General features: G+C 43.4%; 1 protein-coding gene and 1 long non-coding RNA gene across 2 annotated transcripts in view; one reads left to right on the top strand and one right to left on the bottom strand.

Annotated features, from left to right (window-relative positions):
• Window positions 1-9,065, top strand: part of CDH13 (cadherin 13) — a 1,000,623-nt gene extending 991,558 nt beyond the window's left edge. Inside the window, exon 14 of the mRNA XM_026004901.2 lies at window positions 7,494-9,065. Within this exon, the coding sequence (XP_025860686.1) occupies window positions 7,494-7,501 (8 nt within the window). The 3' untranslated portion in view covers window positions 7,502-9,065. The remainder of the gene's footprint in view (window positions 1-7,493) is intronic.
• On the bottom strand, window positions 5,925-19,626 carry LOC112924582 (uncharacterized). Its single transcript, XR_011996104.1, has 11 exons — window positions 19,456-19,626; window positions 19,132-19,221; window positions 17,405-17,605; window positions 16,873-16,929; window positions 16,729-16,776; window positions 16,290-16,349; window positions 16,038-16,128; window positions 15,638-15,866; window positions 14,733-14,840; window positions 10,390-10,461; window positions 5,925-9,838 (listed from the first exon to the last, which is right to left on the bottom strand). It is a non-coding gene; the product is annotated as an uncharacterized lncRNA (long non-coding RNA).
• Window positions 19,627-20,261: the final 635 nt, after the last annotated feature.

The raw sequence follows: 20,261 nt of genomic DNA, 5'->3' as shown, positions 1-20,261 counted from the left end.
TCTCCCTCCCTCCCTCCCCTGGCTCACACACATGCATTCTCTCTCTCTCTCTCTCTCTCTCTCTCTCTCTCTTTCAAATAAATAAATAAATCTTTAAAAGGGGAGTAGGGGGGCTGAAGCAGTACGAGCCCCACAGGGAGTGGCCAAAGTGGTAAAAGCCCCAAAGTGGAAGCAAGAGAGAAAGTGACAAAACCTCAAGAAGGAAAAGAAGAAGGATAAGAAGGCCAGAACTGTTCTAGAGAGTTGGGTGATCCAGGCAATGGAGACAGTGACACCACTAAAAAGGAAGAAAAAGGAAATAAAATGGAAGGGTTTCTGAATCATGGACACCACATTAAGCACTGTGTCAAGTTGGGAGGAGAAATTAAAGCCTTACTGAGAAAACACAATTCCTTTTGTTCTTGAGGAAACTGAACACAGGTCCCAGGAAGGGTAGAGAGGTCCAGCACATTTTAGCTGCCACCTGAGAACGACCTGATGTGACCTGGTGTGCTCATCCCACCCCATCCTGTTTTAAGGATAAGGGTGAAGGAGCCAGGTTCAATACACCCCTGCTCTGCTTGAGAGAGCTGAGAATCCTCTCCTGCAAACCCAGCACAGCCTAGGAACCCTCTGCGGCTATTTGTCGATGGCTGTTTTAACATCATCACCCTCTCTTGGATTGCACCAACCCATTTAAAAATTTTCTAAACATGGCTCAGCAAAATGATATGGAGCAAATAATAGACCTGAACCACACTGTTCACTGGGGGGGAATAAATCTTTTCTCCCTTGTCCGAGGACAGTGGTGTGTTCTAGTGTCAAAGCCACCTAGCACCACATATTTCCCTGCCACCTGCAGGCCATCTTGTGGGCTATTTCCAGCCCCCCTCTGGCTTAGTGGTCCTTTGTGTGCTCCTTCAGAGCCTGCATGTACAGCCTCATGCACCTGAATCCCCCCCCTCCTACTTATGTTTGTGACACAAGCTAAAAAACTGCTCTGTATTTTCCTCTTTTCATGCTCCTTTACTTTCAAAGGATGCAATTAGTCCTCCCCACTGCTGGGAGAAGGTTGTAACTTTTACTAATGAAAGTTTATTTGTTTTTAAGGTAAAAAATAATAATCATAATAATAATAAAATAGGGAGACTTCCTACCTCGCTTGTTGAAATACAGATTCCTAACTGTGGAACCAACATCCCAGGTGACAGTGGCCTGCAGCACACAGGCCCAGTGTTTGTGTTATTTACACAGCATTTTTAATAATAAGATGTATGTCTGCTACTATCAACCCATATATTAAATATCAGTAAGACTTAACCTATTTGTGTAGATTAAAGGAGATATAAACAATGTGGAAGTATTTCCCTCTTACCAACCAGGGATTCCCTTGTGCCCCTTACGTATGAGACCTATGGCCTACATAGCCCGGAAGTGAGCAGATCCCAAAGATTGCCCACTTCTCTCTCACAGCTGACTACCAGGATCACAACTCATCCAGGGCAAAATCACCTAGTAACTCCTAAAGAACTTGTGTTTACTTTATTTTCAAAATAGTGCTGTTGAGAAAAGCAGATGCAAGCATCCTATGGTTGAGATGTCACATGGGTTTTTTGTTCTCACAAAAAGAGCCATCCTAGCTGGCAGCACACAGCTATCCCACTGTAGGCCACCTGTAGGTAACGTCAAAATCATCCTCATAGAGGAGCTCTGAACCTCTGGGCACAACTGGAAAGGTACTTGGTTAACCCTCCAATGTTTTCACCACAAGACAGGTAGTTTGAGCCCAAAAAAAGAGCTAAGAACAGATATTAACATTCACCTGCTTGACTTCAGAAAGAATTTCCATCAGTCCCTATATAAAAAGGTATAAGATTATTTAACATTGTTTGTTTGAACATTAGAGCCTGCCACATATAATGGTTCTTGTTTTATTATATACCTACCCAGAGAGGTTGTTCCTAACAAGCAAGGAACCTAATAAGACATGTGAGAAATTGGGTTTGAGCTAGCAGGAATAAGCAACTGTGGGTATCCCATGGCTCAGACACTCTTTCCTAAGAGCAGAACTCAAAGTGGCCAACCCACCTGTGTAGTTATTAACATGACATTGATAAGAAGCTGCACAAAAATGGGCCTAAACAAGAAAGCGAGGTGGGAGTGGAGGTGGGAAAATCTGTAAGCACTAAAACTAAATTTTAGAATTTCCTGATTTAGCCATAGCCCTTGAAAGAATTTTGGGATCTGGGAGACTCTGCTTGATGCTTCTTTGAATCAAGAGTTGGTGAACTACCATTCAAGGGTCTAACATGGCCCCCTTTCTGTTTTTATAAATAAAGTTTTATTGGAACACAGCCATATCAATTCATTTACATATTGCCTGCTGGAGGCTACAACAGTGGAGTTGAGTAGGGGTCACAGAGACAGTACAGCCTGCAGAGTGGAAATACTTATCCGGCCCTTTGCAGGAAGAGTGTGCGAACCCCTTCTTGAAAGCCTTGCTCCATAAAACTACAGTGATCACGTCATACAACATGGCAGGGCAGGGTTCTTCTCCCCTCAGATAACATTCAGAGGCGGGTTGATTAACATTAACGGAATGCCTGGATGCCCATGGCTTTTTTATTGTTTTCATTGGCCTGGAGATCTGATCCCACTTGATAGATGAGAAAACTGATGCTCTGAGAGGTCCCCGGGTGAGCGAGCAGTGAGGCCAACATTCACCCTCAGACTGCCTCCTGGAGGGGAAAAGTAATAAAAACATCTCAGCTGGTCTTGATACTATAGAAGGCTTCCCGGCAACTGAGAAGCGAACCCAGGGTTCTGCACGTCCTTCTCCCACAGCGAGAACTACAGGGAATAAAACTAATGACACTGCAAGTCATAAAAAATCTAAATGGCATTAATTTTACTGCTGATGTGGTTGTTTAGGGCATGTACTGCTGCCACTGAGGAGGTGTGCAGCGCTGCTGCCCTAGGACCCTCTCAGTGAAGCAGGCTGGCATCTCTATCAGGCTGTGTCTGGAGGGGGAGGGCTTCATAGGGCTCCGTGCGGTGTGACACAGGCAGCTCCAGGGAAGACTGTCATCCTGAAACCTTTCTGAACGTTGTTCTAGGCTTAATTAATCAGCAATAGCAAGAACATAAAAAGACAGATCAGGTGACCCGTATTAACAAGTACCAAAATTAAATGTCTCTACATTGGCGAGGAGGGAGAGAATTGAAATGTAACCTCGATCAGAATGAAGACATTTAAAGACGTGACCAAGATGAGCAAAACGGCCTCTGCAAAAATACTTTGAATTCTAATGCTTTGCGTGAAAGTATTATCTGGATTCCATGGAATCCACCCATTTTAAGGGTACAGTGGGGTGCATTTTGGTAAATGTACACAATCGCGTAGCCACACCAAGTATCAAGGTACAGTTTCCTTGTATCCTTTTGCTATTGATCCCTTCCCCTGAATCCAGACCCTCAGTGATCTGCCTTCTCTGATTACCTATTGCCTTTCTTGAATTTTCTATAAATGGGAATCCTACAGTCCATGTCATTGAGGGTATCAACATTTTGTTCCTTTTTATTGTGAAATGTGTTGTGGGCAGAGACAGGGCCTGGAGAAGCACCCAATCTGGGTGGAGCAGGCTGCTCTCTGCCTGCAGATGCTCCTGAGTCCTGCTTTACAGAGGAGCTGTGGCCCCTGAAAGCAGTACAACTGCGTGGATAATGACAGTTGACCTCCTAGAGCTCTAAGTGCCACACACATGCAAAGCTAAGAGCTTTACATAAATTAAATAGACTATCTCCTGCAGTCAAGTCCTCTGAGGTAGGATCATTTGTGTTACAGTCTAAATTGACTTGAACAGAGACTGGAGAATTTTAATTTTGTGGGTTTCATTCAGTCCATCTTTTTCCTCAATGACCAAAATTATTAAGTTACTGACACCATAGTGGATAGTATTTTTTTAGTAGCTTTATTGAGGTATAATTTACATAACATAAAATTTACCTGCTATAATTAATTTAGCTACTACAATGATTCTCATAAATGCATAGTGTCATAAAACACCAAAATCCAGTTTTAGGACATTTCCATCACTGTATAAAGTTACCTTGTGCCCCTTGCATTCAGGCCTCACCCCTACCCCAGCCCTGGGCAACTACTGACCTGCTTATACTTGCTGTTTGAGCGTTTGATTTGAATAGCATCATAAAATATGTAGTCTTCTTTGTCTGATGTCTGTCACTTAGCATAAACCTTTTGAGGTTCATTCATGTTGAGGCACATATCATTAGTTTTTTCTTTTTATTGCTAAGTAGTATTTCACTGTATGGATATACCACATTTTTTAAAAATGCATTCACTGGTTGATGGATATTTGAATGGTTTTCCAGTTTGGGGATTGTATGAATAAATGCTGCCACGAACATTCATGTACCTGTCTTTGTGTGCACTGCCCATGCTTTTGAGAGGAAGCGTTTCAACACCAGCTATTACAAATTTAGGAAAGGTACTGGTTCTGTGGCAGTGATGTAGAAACCAAGGTATGCTTGGGGAACCAGGGAGGGGAGCCTGACAGGTTTCACCAAGTGTCTGCTCTCTGTTGATATCTGCTTCAGCCTCCTATTAGAAAACCATATCCTGATCAGGAACATTGGGCTGGGGGTCAGAGAAGAGATGAGGGGATACGTGTGGGCCTTGATGTAAGCAAACACAAACTGGTGGCCACCCACTGTGGAGGATGTGGGCTCTCAAGGTTGGGGGTGTGTAGTCATTAAACCAAAACCCAAATTATAAGCAGCCCTTCAGATGCTATCATGACTCAAAGAGAACTGTGGCCAGGTAGCCTTCAGGGTATGGGACAGTGCTGGAAGAGGAGAGATATGAGCTGAAGATTCACTTTTTGGCACCTCCCTGAACCACTTTTTGGGTAACCTATTTAGGAATGCTGGTATAATTTACAGATAGGCATAGGTTACATTCCTGTCAGTGCACATTTGCAGAAATTCCTTAAGGATTTAGACACGTCTCCAACAGCAAGAGAAACAAAAGCAAAAATGAACTATTGAGACTTCATCAAGATAAAAAGCTTTTGCACAGCAAAGGAAACAGTCAGCAAAACTAAAAGACAACCTACGGAATGGGAGATGATATTTGCAAATGTCTTATCAGGTAAAGGGCTAGTATCCAAAATCTATTAAAAAAATGTATCAAACTCAACACCCAAAAAAACAGTAAATCCAGTCAAGACGTGGGCAGAAGACATGAACAGACGTTTCTCCAAAGAAGACATCCAGATAGTCAATGGACACATGAAAAGATGCTCAACATAACTCATCATTGGGAAATACAAATCAAAACCACAATGCGATACTGCCTCACACCAGTCAGAATGGCTAAAATTAACAACTCAGGAAACAACAGATGTTGGCCAGGATGCAGAGAAAGGGGAACCCTCTTACACGGTTGGTTGAGAATGCAAACTGGTGCCGCCACTCTGGAAAACAGTATGGAGATTCCTCAAGAAGTAACAGATAGAACAACCCTATGGCCCAGCAATTGCACTACTGGGTATTTATCCAAAGAATAAAAACATAGTGTTCCAAGGGGTCACCTACACCCCAATGTGTAGAGCAGCAATGTCCACAATAGCCAAACAATAGAAAGAGCCCAGGTATCCATCGACAGATGAATGGATAAGGAATATGTAGGGTATGTATACATATATGTACATATATATACATATGTGTGTATATCTATATAGGTGTATATATATAAACATATGGAATGGAATATTACTCAGCCATCAAAAAGAATGAAATCTTGCCATTTGCAACAACATGGATGGAGCTAGAGGGTATTTTATGCTAAGTGAAATAAATCAGTCAGAAAAAGACTATCAATGATTTCACTCATGTGGAATTTAAGAAACAAAACAGATGGAAAATAATTTTTAAAAAATTTTATTTATTTATTCATGAGAGACACAGGGAGAGAGAGAGGCAGAGACACACAGAGGGAGAAGCAGGCTCCATGCAGGGAGCCTGAGTGGGACTCGATCCTGGGATCATGCCCTGAGCCAAAGGCAGATGCTCAACTGCTGAGCCACCCAGGCGTCCCGATGGAAAATATTTTTAAATAAAATTCACAATGCCATTTAATATGTCCCTTCCAAGTCTTTCTTCAAATATGGATGAATGTGTAGGACACTGTGTCCTGCAGCCCCAGTAACCAGAGTTTAAGATAATGGTGGCAAGGACAGTGAAAAGGTCAGCCAGAAAAAAAGAAATTAAATGAGTTCCAGAGACTCCTAACTATAAAGGTATCACCTGTCACACAATGTAAATTAGTGTTGTTAACACAATCTTTAGCCTTAACCTTCTCCGTATCATGTTGCCTACACTGGGGTCACATTATGAAGACTTTTTATCTGATTTTAGAGAATCTGCTTTAAATTTTCCAAGCAGATAAATTACAGGATTAACCTCTAAAAACAACAGGGTGCAGAGTAGGTGGGTGATTTTGACATGCTGATCCACTCCTCCGAGGTTTTGAATACACCCACGCTTTACAAAGTTAATACATTATATTCTAGCCATCGGCTCATTCCAGAATGAACCACATTTACATCGTAGGTTGACCTTTACATATTTTTATTTCTTTGATTATAACATGAATTTCAGTGGTACCATTTCCCTGTATAAATCCAACATGGAATAATAATTAGGCAAAAACAGCAGAGAACTGAGCTTTTCCCACTTGTGCTATTATCAGGCAGAGGGGAGGTCCTGGGCTGGTGTACGTCTTAGAGAATAAACACAGTTTTGGTGACCTTGATCATCTTGGACGAGACAGACCAGGCCATGATGGTGGAGGAAGGAGTCATGAGCCATATACAGCAGTTTCTGAAAGATGGAAAAGGCAAGGAAGTGGCTTCCCCACTGGAGCCCCCAAAAGGAATACAGCTCTGCCAACACCTTGATTCTAGCCCAAGACTCATTTGTAGACTTCTGACCTCCAGAACTGTAAGAGAATGAATTTTGTGATTTCAAGCCAACTAAGCTGTGGCCACTTGTTACAGCAGCCAGGAAAGTCATGTCGTGTCTGAAAAACCACCAGTAGCTCTCTTGCTCCTCTCTGCGACCCAAAAATACTATCTGGGATGATAATCAGTCTCTCAGCTACCAAGTCAATTTGTCCATGTGATGGCCGAGTTCTGGGCTAATGTGCAAGGGACCGGGCTCACCGTCACAGAGGCAGCCGTCCCTGTGGGCCTGAGATGAGGCGTTTGGCATGAGTGTCTTCAGACCAGTGCAGCTGATTAAGATCTAAACCAACAGAACTATCTGTGCTCTCTTCGAATGTTATGCCAAAGGAAAAAAATCTCCCCCAAGGTGGTACCGTGTTTATAAATGTGTTTATTACAGCTTGTCGGCTGTTTATCTAGAATTTAGCTAAAACGTTTTGATTCGAGTTGTGATATTCCTTGACTTAACTCTGCATCTTTTCCATTCAGGTCTGTGAGAACTCCTGACATTTGAAGCTTGACTACCAAGTTTCCATAGCAACAGGAAAAAGAAAAAAAAAAATCCAAATCTGAAGATTGCAGTTTACAGCTCTCAAACTTCACACCTAGGCCTCAATTGTTCCAGATTTTTGTTTTCTTTGCAATTTCACTGGGTCTGTATTCCACCATTTTGACAGCATCTTCCTTTCTCCTTTAATTAATGGAATCTTCTGAATTGCTCTGAATGTTTAAAGATCACGGCATAAAACTTGACCTTCTGGGAGCAGGAACAATGGCTACTTTTTCTGATGTGTTGCCATGTTGCTAGTCAGCGCTCCACACATACAGCTTTGTCTGTGGGTTCGTATTTGTATATGTGTGAGTATCTGTATGTGTATATACACAGTATTTATAGAGAGAAACGCTACAGAAGGAGCCTAGTTTCGCTATGTCATTCTTCCTTGAGAGGTTACACAAAGAAAGGATAAAAGCTACGCACCTGTCCCCTCCAGGGCCTCAGCATCAAGCTCGGCACCAGCACAGACCACTGAGCTGACGCTTCTCCACCGTCCGGGCCAGTCTTGTGCCACCACGACCTGCCAGGCAGGTCCGCAGAGAGGGAGAGCGGAGACACAAGTGCTTTCTCTTTAGCAAAGGCCTGCGACCAATTTTCACTGCCACCCTATGCCATGCTCCCGAGCAAAAGTGTTGAGGGGCAGAGCAGCAAATTTCACCATCAAATGCCGAGAAAAGGGCTGAAATAATCTTCAGGGGCATCTGTCTGCATTTGCATATGTCCTGAATCCAGTCCCACCGGTTCTTAGGAGGACACGGATCATGGCAGAGAATCTCTCTCTCCTCAGTGTATGTACAATTGCAAATGTCATCGTGGAGGCCCTACATGCATAGGAGGAGGTCAACAGGTGCCCTGTGTGTACACATATATGCCCACATGTATAGACATACCTTTATGCACATACACAACGTTTGTTTCATATATACAGGCATAAAAATAGAGTAAATACAGGTAGTTTTAAAAGTACCCTTTTGTGTGAATCGACTACCGTTGTTTGCAAACCTGAAAATAAAAGATGTTCATCATGTATGAAAAGTAATTGATTTTTATTCTGTGAGCATGTAAAAAGTAAGAGGAAAGTTCGTGCTTGTACTAAGATTATCTTCTTGTTGATAAACTGTAACGAACCATCAAAGCTCACACCAAAATTTTCTATCAGATAAAACTAGTGACAGCCTGTGGCTTTTTCTTAGAGCTCGCCACAAACTAGGGTAAGGTAAGTGTCTTAGCATATTTCAATGCAGTTGCTTACTAAAGGTTTTAACCACACGCACACACACGTGTGCACACATGCACACCCACGCTTTCTTATGCAATCTATGTTTGCACCTGTGCTATTCAGTTCACCTTCTGTAGGAAGCAGGAGTTATATGTTGTCTTTATTGTAGTGAAATTATGCAGAAAGAGTTCCATATATTGTATTTGTTTCAATAGTAAGTCTTTTTGGAGCATATAGAATGCAGATTTTTTTTTCCATTAAAATAAATGGGTATTGGTGGTTAAAACGGCTGGACAATAGCTCTTCTCTGATTTCTATGTTGTGTCTAACATTGCCAACACAAGGTCTTGCCTTAGTGCAAGTTCATGGTTTTGACTGGTCATGTGGGGTCCCCTGTACATCTCTTGTTAATTGAGTGAGTCTATAAAGCTAGAAGCACCCTCACAGCTAGGCAATGCACTCGTCTTATCCATCATAATGAACAATCTGAGCATTTTGCAATCAGCTGCGGAGATGATAGACTCAAAGAGGAGCAAGGTCATTCTCAGGTTGATGACCATGTGGCACAAGGTCACAACCATCAGTCCCAGAACATGGGTGTATTTCTCTTGAACAAGTCCCATTGCTCAGTCAGGAGATGCTGCATTGTGAACACACAGTTTGGTTCTCCGTAAGGCCATGGAGCAGACCCAGGGGCAGGGTGGGAGTCTAAGCTTGTATGCTCACACTCTACAAGATTTCCTCTTCTGGCTTTGTAGGGCACTGCCTTGTACCCTAACCCTGGTGAGTCTCACCTCCCTCTTCCTGCAAGGCAGGGGGGAGAATGCTCACCCCAGAACAGACAGAGGAGCATCCTCAGATGGCCAGGTGGTTGGCAGCCTGGCCCCTAGGCTAGCTAACTAACAATCAGAAAGCTCCCCCTCCTCTGTGAACCTAGGGAATCCGCAGAGGGAACCTGGGTGGCCCATTCACTCAGGTAAACAGGTGCAAATTTCCTCCTGGTCTCTCAAGCCCGTAAACTCTTGGCACTTTGCAAATCCAGCCACTAGCTTAGCATAGCTTAGAACACAGAAAAATAGGAATAAAGTGCATACTTTGTTAGTAAGTAGCATGTGCCTTAATTTTCCCCTACTTAAGAATGCTCCCTGTCCCCAGAGTTCTCATCAGGACAGAAATATTGCTATTGTGTAGTTCTTTCTAATCCTTTAAAAAAAAAAAAAGTGACCAGTTATTTGAAGCCAAAGTGGTAGCATTTCCTGAATCACAGAATGTTTTCTAACTTGTGAGAACACATTTACATTGTTTCTTGAAAGCAAAAGTAGAATCAAAGCATTATTTCATTATTACGAATAGAGCTTTAGTCCAAATTATTTTTTAATGTGAACTAAGAGCCAGAAATTGCTTTTCTCAACTGCTGAGCACAATACTGAGGATTTTATTTCTATTGAGTGAACAGTCAGACCTTCTTCACGATTTTATTTCTACCTCAACCACCTTAGTTGATTAAAAGTTACTTTTTCTCCCTGTTTGACATATGAAAAATGAATTATTTCTGATAACCTGTTTTAACAAAAACATGCAAACGTTTGCTAATTTTGAAAAACAGTTACCTTCAATAATGCCAGTTCCTCCAAATGAATGCCATTTCAGGTAGATGTACCTGCTCTGACTCTCAGCCAAATCTGAACATGACATCAAAATAAATCTGGCTAAATTCCATGGTAGGTAGCAAAGAAGACTTTGATTCTTAAGGACCATTTTTAAAGATTGTGAAAACATCCCAGATTTCCAAAATGTGATCCTAAATAGCCTGATAAACAGAATAACCATTTACCATCAAATTCTTGAAGCAGATCACATTGCATTTCATCCAAAATAAATACATTGAGTCTTGATATTAAGACGTGGAAACTAAAACATGAGTAACCAGGCTATGTTTGATGCTGGGTTTAGTGCAGCAGAACCCACACACAAGCTCTCCTAGTTGGTTCTGAAGGAAAGTCTACAGCTCTTCTGGGGTGTATGAACAAGGTAAAAAAAAAATGCGTTAATAATGCTAATAATAATAATGGTTTACATTTGATTGCTTGCTATGTGCCCACAATGTACAAAATCCTTTATGCCTATTAACTCATTGACCTCTTAACCCTATGAGGCAAGGACTCTTCTCCAACTTACCTATAAAGCAAGCGGACACTCAGAAAAATCAGCTTGTCCAAGGTAAGTGGCCTCCAGAACCAGAACCCTCGAGGACTGGCTGCACGGTTCCTGCTGTTTCTACTTTGCTCCCAACCACTTTGCTCCCAACCATGCAGCAAAACCAAACGAAAGGTCTTCCGCAGACCAGAAAACCCTAGTTTAAACCCTTGATTAGCAGGACTATCTATCCAAACTGAGTAAACAGACCTTCTACTATTTCGTAGTCCTAAGAGCTGTCAAAAACCATTAAGACCACTCTCAATTCATACAAAACATTAGGAGTGTCTTTGGCACAAGATAATCTTCAGTATTTCCTCCCTTCCCTCCCAGGGCTTGGCTGCAGGTACCTGAGGGACTCCTCCCAGGCTAATTAGACATCTCAGCCATGTGAAAGTACACTCATGTCCTCCCAAGTACCCAGTCACAGCCAAACCAACCAAGGGGAGGGAAAGCAGAGGGAGATGTAGTGGGGGGGCATTCAGAAGCTTGCCCTGGGCTCAGCTACAGACAAACTAAATGATCTCCAAGCACTTCTGAGTTTTTTTTTTTAAGATTTTATTTATATGTGAGAGAGAGAGCACAAGCAGGGGGACTGTGAGAGGGAGAAGCAGGCTCCCTCCTGAGCAGGGCATCCGATGTGGGTCTCCATCCTAGGACCCCAGGTTCATGACCTGGGCCAAAGGCAGATGCTTCACCAACTGAGCCACACAGGTGCCCGCACTCATGAGTTTTTTAATGTAAGACCTTAACCTGTTCATGTGAAGTATTCTTAAGCAAGAAGCAATGGATAAATCATACCAAGAACAAGGTGAGTGCTGAGAAAGAATGGGCTACCTTCGGTGTCTAACCACTAAGAAATGATAATCAGTGCCTGAAGCCTGGGTGGCCCAGTCTGTGGAGCATCTGCCTTCAGCTTAGGTCATGATCTCAGGGTCCTGGGATCAAGCCCGGAGTCAGGCTCCCTGCTCAGCAGGGAGTCTGCTTCTCCCTCTCCCCCAGCTTGTGCTCTCTCTTTCTCTCTCTCTCAAATAAATAATCTTTAAACAACAACAACAAAAAAGAAGTGATAATCAAATCATCACTATCTCCATCATCATCAGTTATCTAGCTACACTTCTCAAGAAGATGATACATCCCATCTTCTCTACTTATCTGGCTGTTGAGATTTGGAACTTCTCATAATCTGGTGGTAAGATGCTTTCATAATTGTTCATCTGAAGCAGCTAACAGTTCTTTTGTTGTGTCAAATGTGTTACCTTGATCGTATTTCCTATCACTGATGGATTAGTCGACTACTGAAAAAATTCTGGGGCACCTGGGGTGACTCAGTGATTGAGCATCTGCCTTTGGCTCAGGTCAGGGTCCCATGGTCTCGGGATCAAGTCCCGAGGCGGGCTCCCTGCAAAGAGCCTGCTTCTCCCTCTGCCTGTGTCTCTGCCTCTTTCTCTGTGTCTCTCATGAATAAATAAATAAAATCTTTTTTAAAATTCTGTTGTTTTGACCTTTCTTATACAAAAGCATATACAAAATATGTAGAAAGAGAAGAAAATGGTGGCATTGAACATGTGTTCGGATAAGAACTTTAACTGCATAAACTAAGCAGAAGTAATTTAGATATTCATTAAATTTAGTGAACAGAAAAGCCTCTTCCTATCACTCATGCAACATCACTATCATAACATTAATCATTGGAGGGTTGCTGAGCTTGATCAGTTTTTGAACCACTTTGTTTGGCTTCCAAGTGCCAGCTGGTTGGTAGGGATATGGTGAAAAGCAACGGGTATAGTAAGACCACAGAAATTTCACCATGAAGCTATGAAGCCTTTGAGAGACTGGCTCATAGAAGCACTGTAAGTATATGCTGAAAATTTCCATTTTCTGCTACTTTTTTAAAAGCTTTTCCTTTTGAAAGCAATAAAGTCCTTCTTTATCTATAATATACATAAATTTGGGTTATTAAAGAACTGAAAGTGAAGGCTATATGAAAAATAGTATGTGTGGTCATGCACACATCAGTGCTGTCTGGTGGTAAATATTATTTATCCCCCAAGATAAAAATTTTCAAAAATTTTAAATATTTTTCATAAACACTCAAAAGGGATAAAAGTTGATCATTTTAAAATATTTAATTCTATTATGGATGCAGTTCCTTTGGGCCCTAGTTGCTGAATTGTCTACAGGTCCTGAGCTACAAATTAACATTTGATTTACCATGTAGTTGTAAAGAAACTTGTAACTTATTTGTGAAATATTTAAATAAAGGTTATCTGGGATTTGTAATGTGTATACTTGGTCTTAGACTGTCTTTAGTACTGTTTCAACACAGTGATAGAGCAAAGGGATATTTCTTTCGATGGTGCTCTGGTTGGCCTATAATGTTGAAAGACCAAGACTAAAACCAAGTGCTACCTGGTGGATAATTAACTCTTCCACTGCTTCCTTCATAAGTCAGAGCCCTCTGATTTGAAAGAAACAGATAGATGATTGATAGAGAGAAAGAGAGATGATAGATAGATGATTGATGGATAGATAAATGAAGATGATGATGAAGATAGAGGATAGATAATTGATAGAGAGGCAGATGTTAGGTAGATAGATGATTAACAGATGATAGATGATAGAAGATAGAATGATAGATGATAGGTAGATGATTAGATAGATAGAAGATACACAGATGGTTGATGATAGATAGATGATAGGAAAATAGATTAGATGGACATGGTAGGTAGGTAGCTAGGTGGATGATAAGTACATACAATAAATAGATAGAGATAGATAGAGATGGACATAGATAAGAGAGATTGAGAGAGAAACGGATATAAACAAACCAGACAGGTAGGTAAACACACAGAAATAGAAAGCAAGATTACTTTAGGGAGGTCCTTAACCAAGGAGAGGTAAGGTGCTAATAGTTAATAAATGCCTCCCACGGACCAGATATTTCACATACATACATATGTATGTATACACATAATGCCTAATTTATATGAAATATAGTTATGCATTAGACATGTCATGTATATAATTCTTGGAATATTGAAATAGGCAGTATCTCTACCGTACAGATGGGGGAAACGAGGCTCACAAGTTAAAACCGTCTCCCACTAGGTCTCGCCCAGGAAGTGGTGTACGTGACTCCAACACCAGCACTTTTCCACTCTACCCTAAGACAGCACCACCCACCCATCACCCAGAATAAACCACCCAGGTTGAACCCTCTTGCATACAACACACGAAACTGACGGTGACAAGACAATCTGACACTAGCGGATAAGTGAAGCAGAAGAAAACCAAACTTGCAAGTCAGTCCTCTGAAACATTTCCTTCCTCCCTGGGCATCTGCCTCCAGGAAATTGCTAGTTTGGGTAAATAAATAGGAAACTGATTCCTTGGCAGCCAATCATGGAGACACTAATTTGGAAAATTCCCACAAATGAGCATGAGAAACGTAAACCCACACTTCAAACCAAAAGCAAAACAAGTCAAGATGGATTGGGACACTGCTGATCGCACCATTCTTCTCCATAAAAGCAATTTTCTGTTCTTTTGTAAACACAGCCTCAAAGAGACCTTCCCCTGCTCTGGCACACAGGACAAAGGATGCGGGGATGCTACCCAGTGCAGACGCCAGAGATAACAGCAAAACTTGCTTTTCACATGGGAACCCAAGCCAGGACGATGGGGACCAGGATGAAGGCATTTCTAAATTAAGCGTGCCAGAACTAGACGCCTCTCTCTGAAACAGAGCCTTTACCTTTGCTCCTCAGCAAGGGTGGATTCCGAAGACCCTGCCCTGTCCCTCCTTGTGCCTCCTGGACCGTGTCTTCCCTCCAGAGGGGGACTGGTACCTGGAATGCTTCTTCTATACAAAAAAAAAAAAAAAAATAGGTCTCTGGCACCTGCAGGAAATGCCCAACTATCCTTCTGGAGATTGATCCGCAAGGAAAAGTGACCTGTTACAGTAGCCCAGGAACATTTCCTTACGCTTCCCCTTCTCAAAGTACGTAATGACGGCCAATTTCAAAGGAAGCACCACCTCTTTACCCTCTGCCTCCCTGTCTTCTCTTAGGCCAAAATTTTCTAATCTTTAACCCCATCAGAACATCATCTTCATTACTCAAATGATGTCCCTCTACTCCTTCTCCAAATCCCGCCATCTCAGTGCATCCGTATTGCCAATCACTATAGTTTTAAACTATATAATTTTAAATGTATAATTTTTGCTTAAGTGAATGCATTTTAAAAGAAAATTGTACATTACTACCATGAATGAAAAGTCAGTATCACTTGGCATATACTAAAGTAATCGAAGTAAATACAAAGCAAGGGACGCTTGGGTGGCACAGTGGTTGAGCGTCTCCCTTCGGCTCAGAGCGCGATCCCCACATCCTGGGATCGAGTACCACATCGGGCTCCCCACAGGAAGCCTGCTTCTCCCTCTGCCTGTGTCTTTGCCTCTCTCTGTGTCTCTCATGAATAAATAAATAAATAAAATCTTTAAAAAAAAAAATACACAAAGCAAAATGGCAGAACAGAAGGGTCCAGTCCTTATATGCCCCGCCTCACCATCCCTGGCCCAGAAACACCAATTTTAACAACCACCCACAGATGAGAAGATGTTTTGGGGAGCCCAGAAACATGCCTGAAATGTTCTAGTACCTCAGTGGAGCAAAAAAGCCAGAGGATAATGCACTGAAGAGGTAAGAGGAGTATCACCTCACCCCTCCCTCAGGGCAGCACAGCTCAGAGCCAAGAGGGATCTCCCAGGCCACAGCTTCTTCTCTGCCCCTAGATACTTGCTTCCCAGGTTTTGCAGGATATTGCCCACTTGTGTCTTGTCCTACCAGGAACAGCAGGGGGATCAGCACAGCTGAACAGTCTGGAACAGCTAGGAGTGGAGAAAAGAGCTCATAGCACCAATTGATCTTAGCAACTGGCCACAGATCCTACTGCCTGATGTACAGTCTCCATTGACAGTCCTGCTCACAGGGGGAGGGCACTCCAAAAATTAAAAATGGAACTAATATGTTATCTAGCAGTCCCACTTCTGGGTACTTACCCAAAGAAATTGAAATCAAGATCTTGGAGAGATCACTGCACTCCCGTGTTCATGGCAACACTCTTCACAAACAGCCTCGGGGTGGAAACAACTGAAATGTCCATTGAGGATGAGAAGATAAGTACAAGGGACTATGATTCAGCCTTTTAAAAGAAAGAAATCCTGCCATGTGTGACAACAGGAACCGTGGAGGGCTTTATGCTGAATAAAACAAGCCAGATGCAGAAAGACAAATAATATGATCTCACTTACATGTGGAATCTCAAATTGTCCAATTCATAGATGCAGAGAGCAGAATGGTGGTTGCCAGGACTGGGGGTGAGGGAAATGGGGAGACGTTGGTCAGAGGGAACCAAGTTTCAGATATGCAGAAGATCCTCTATACAGAACAGCGTCTATCACTGATGATACTGGATTATACACTTAAAATTTGCTGATCTTATGTTTAGTGTTCTTACCACAGAAATAAGAATCATTCGTAATAGTAAAGAGGGCAGGAGGATACTTAGGGAGGTGATGGGTATGTTTATGAGCTTGATGGTGATGGTTTCATGGGCATAGTATTCTCATCACCAAACTCGCTGAGCTGAATACATTAAACATGTACAGCTCTTGATGGCACACATACCTCAATAAAGTGGTTTTTAAAAATAATAAAAATAAATACAATGAAAACTCAAAGAGTGATTACCTTTTAGCTGGACAATATGTCCACCTAAGATCTGGGCAAGAGGCTGCCCTGTGTTGAAAGGAGAGATGAACAGGATGAGCAAGGACTGCAAGTCAGTAGGACCCAGCAGAGAGAGTACACCTGCCACAAAGAATGAAGAACCACCTGCTATGTGAGTCTTGTGACGCCACATCCTCAGACCATCCGGAATGACTTCAACACCTTTGGAGAGAAACAAAACAAGCCAGGGCACCTGAGTGGCTCACTGGTTGAGTGTCTGCCTTTGACTCAGGTCGTGATCCCCAGGTCCTGGGATCCAGTCCCGCATTGGGCTCCCTGCAGGGAGCCTGCTTCTCCCTCTGCCTGTGTCTCTGCTTGTCTCTCTGTCTCTAACAAATAAATAAAATCTGAAAGAAAGAACAAAAGGAAAAGAAAGAAAGAAAGAAAGAAAGAAAGAAAGAAAGAAAGAAAGAAAGAGAAAAAAAAAGATAAAACAAGTTAAACTGCATGAATGGAAGGTCACAGATCCAGTAACTGAAGGCAACATGTCCTTCTCTTCCTAGAACCAAACCTAGCTATTGAGTGATAGCACAGAACCGCACATGGTCAACTTATTGGAGTGCTTTTGTTTTCTATTTATTTTTGGTGTTGTTGGGTTGTTGTGTTGTGTTTTGTTTTTTTTACCACTTTTATATACCTGGAGGAAGGAGTCCATGGAAGGGGCAAGTACGTGGAGGAGGCACATTCCTGGTGTGGGTTGACGGGTCCAGGGTCCAGCCCCATCCAGGAGGCAGGACACTCTGCCCATCTCCAGGCAGAAAGGACCAGAGACATGCAGGTGCAGGTACTTATGGAGACATGGAGGGCAGGACATAGGTGACACTAGTCTCTACCGTCCCTGCAAAACAGAATATAAGGTCATCCTCTGAGACAGAAGGGATGAAACACTGGGTTTGGAGAGCCCGGATAGGTGTGGACCGTCCACGAAAGGCTGGGGGCTGGAGCATGGCTGGCACTGAGGCAGGTGGCTGCTCCTGGGCAGTGTCACCCTGATACCAGGGAGAAAAGCAGAGCAGGTAAATGGCAGCTCTGACCAGTGTCCACCTGATGCAGGTGCAGCCAGGAATAAGACAAGCTACACATTCTCCAAGGGCTGAAGTGACCACTTCTTCTCTGCTTACAGGGCACACGCAGCCTCTCACTGTCCCTCGGCCACCCCTGCACGGCGACACATTCCTCAGGGCAGGCCTAGCGAGGATAGGGTGCCCAGACAGCCCAGCTAGAACCAAAGAGACAGTATGAAAGTATCACATTAGCTCACGTAAAACCAAACCATCCTGAAAGGGGCAAAGGGAATTACTTCAGTTACACAATTAACCTAGAAAGATCTTTTTTTTAAAAAAATGCTAAGGTTTAAAACAAGGGTTATTCAAAACCGAAATTTTAAAGGTTAATTGCTAGTGCCTTACACATAATTCAATAGTTTTGCTAATGGAACAATATTCAGTTAGGTTCAGTGTGTCAACCCCTACAAAGTAAGTATATCAGCCATGACTATAAATTAGTGAAATTTTTGTGTAAAGCAGCTATTTAAAAGACCTTGGTCTCCACACAGGAAAAGCATGCTGTCTTTCTGCAAAAAACAAAAACAAGAAATGCTCCATGTCAGGTGTGCTTGTTGCATATGTAAAAACTGTTCAATCAGCATGAAAAGGACTCAGGGCGCCTGGGTGGCTCAGTGGTTGAGCATCTGCCTTCTGCTGAGATCGTGATCCCAGGGTCCTGGGATAGAGTCCTGCATCAGGATCCCAGCCAGGAGTCTGCTTCTCCCTCTGCCTATGTCTCTGCCTCTCTCTGTGTGTCTCTCATGAATAAAATCTTTAAAAAAAAAAAAAAAAAAAAAGGATAAGAAGGATTCAAGTGTCCTGCCACACACACACACACACACACACACACACATACATTAAAACAAACAAAACTATAGGTCCTAGTGCTAATTCATGTTCTGTGTTGCTCGCAGCCATAAGCCAGATCTGGCTACAAATCCAGGGGAATGGGAATCCGGATTCTGTGCAGAGTATAGGAGCCTCAGTGATTGAGGCAAGAAGCAGGAAGACCTGAAATTCTATCCACCCTCGCCTACTGGTGAACTAAATCATCCTGGAGCTTTAGGTAAACACTTAATAAAATACCAAGTATGATACCGATTTCAAGTGGTATTACTTTACCAACTGCTTTGGGTTGAGTCTCCCCCTCCCCGAAAAAAGACATGTTGGAACCTGCCCCCTAGTAGCTCAGAACACAACTTATTTGGAAACAGAGTCTCTGCAGATATAAAAACCTAAGAGGAGGTCATACGGGAGTAGGGTCGGTCCCAAATCCAACATGACTGGTGACCTTATAGAGAGAGAGAGAGATACACACGGGGAGAAGGCCACATGAAGACAGAGGCAGAGATGGGCGGAATGCATCTGCGAGCTAAGGACACCAAGATTTGCCAGCAGCCATCAGAAGCTAGGAGAAAGGCATGGAACAAATTGTGCCTCACAGCCCTCAGAAGGAACCCACCCCGATGGCACCTTGATTCCAGACTCCTGGTCTCCAGAACTGTGGGAATATAAATGTCTACTGTCTTAAGCCACCCAGTTTGTGGTACTCTGTCGCAGCTGCCCCAGGAAACTAATGCCCGTGTCAATATATACGGAGGAAAATTCCCAAGAAATGCCCCAATCGAAAATAAATTCATACCTGAAGACTGAGTCAACAGAATTCTATGCAGCGTCTGTAGATTCTTCTAAAGCTACTGGTTCTCCACTGAGGATGACGACCCCCCCCCCAATTCGTGCAGACAGTGGGCAGTATCTAGAGATCTTTCTGGTTGTCACACTGCGCGGGGGGTGAGGGGGGTGCTACTGGCATCTGGTGGGAAGAAGTGAGAGAAGCTGCTCAGCATCCTACAATGTGCTGGGCACAGTGCACCCCCACCAGCAGCACCCCTCCTTAAACACCTAAGGCCACTCTCTGGACCCTGCAGCTGACCTCCCCTTGCCCAAACCAGAAACCTTCCCCACTGCACGCCCCCGACCCTCGAACCTCGTGTTGCATGAAAGAAGCCGGGCTGGGGAGGCGCTCATTCCATTTACACCAAGTGGAAACACAGCAAAACAAACGATTGTGTTAAAACCGAGGACACTGGTGGCCCCGGTGGGTGGGTTGGGGGGGGGTGATAGGAAAGAAGCTGAGGGGCTCCCCTGGAGGCTGGGGGTGATTCTTGACCTGGAGAGTTGGCTAACACCAGCTTAGGTGGATTAGGATGTCTACACCACCCAGACATATGCCTCACTTAAATCAAAAGTTAAAAACCACCTGCCCCCTGCGCCGGCACCTCCGCTGACGTCGTGGGATCAGGGCCGTGACCGGACCTGCAGCCGGGCAGCTGGGCACGCGGGGCGCGCGCCTCTCACACGCGGCCTCAGCGTCCCCTCCGGTGACCCGCCCCCCTGCTCCCTCCCCCGGGTCTGCGGGGCTCTGTTGGAGCACAGGCGGCGGCGCAG

This window comes from Vulpes vulpes, chromosome 12 (genome assembly GCF_048418805.1).
Source record: "Vulpes vulpes isolate BD-2025 chromosome 12, VulVul3, whole genome shotgun sequence".
In the NCBI taxonomy this organism is placed as follows: Eukaryota; Metazoa; Chordata; class Mammalia; order Carnivora; family Canidae; genus Vulpes; species Vulpes vulpes.
Note: the sequence above shows the minus strand (reverse complement) of the source record. Positions and strands in the feature narration are given on the sequence as shown.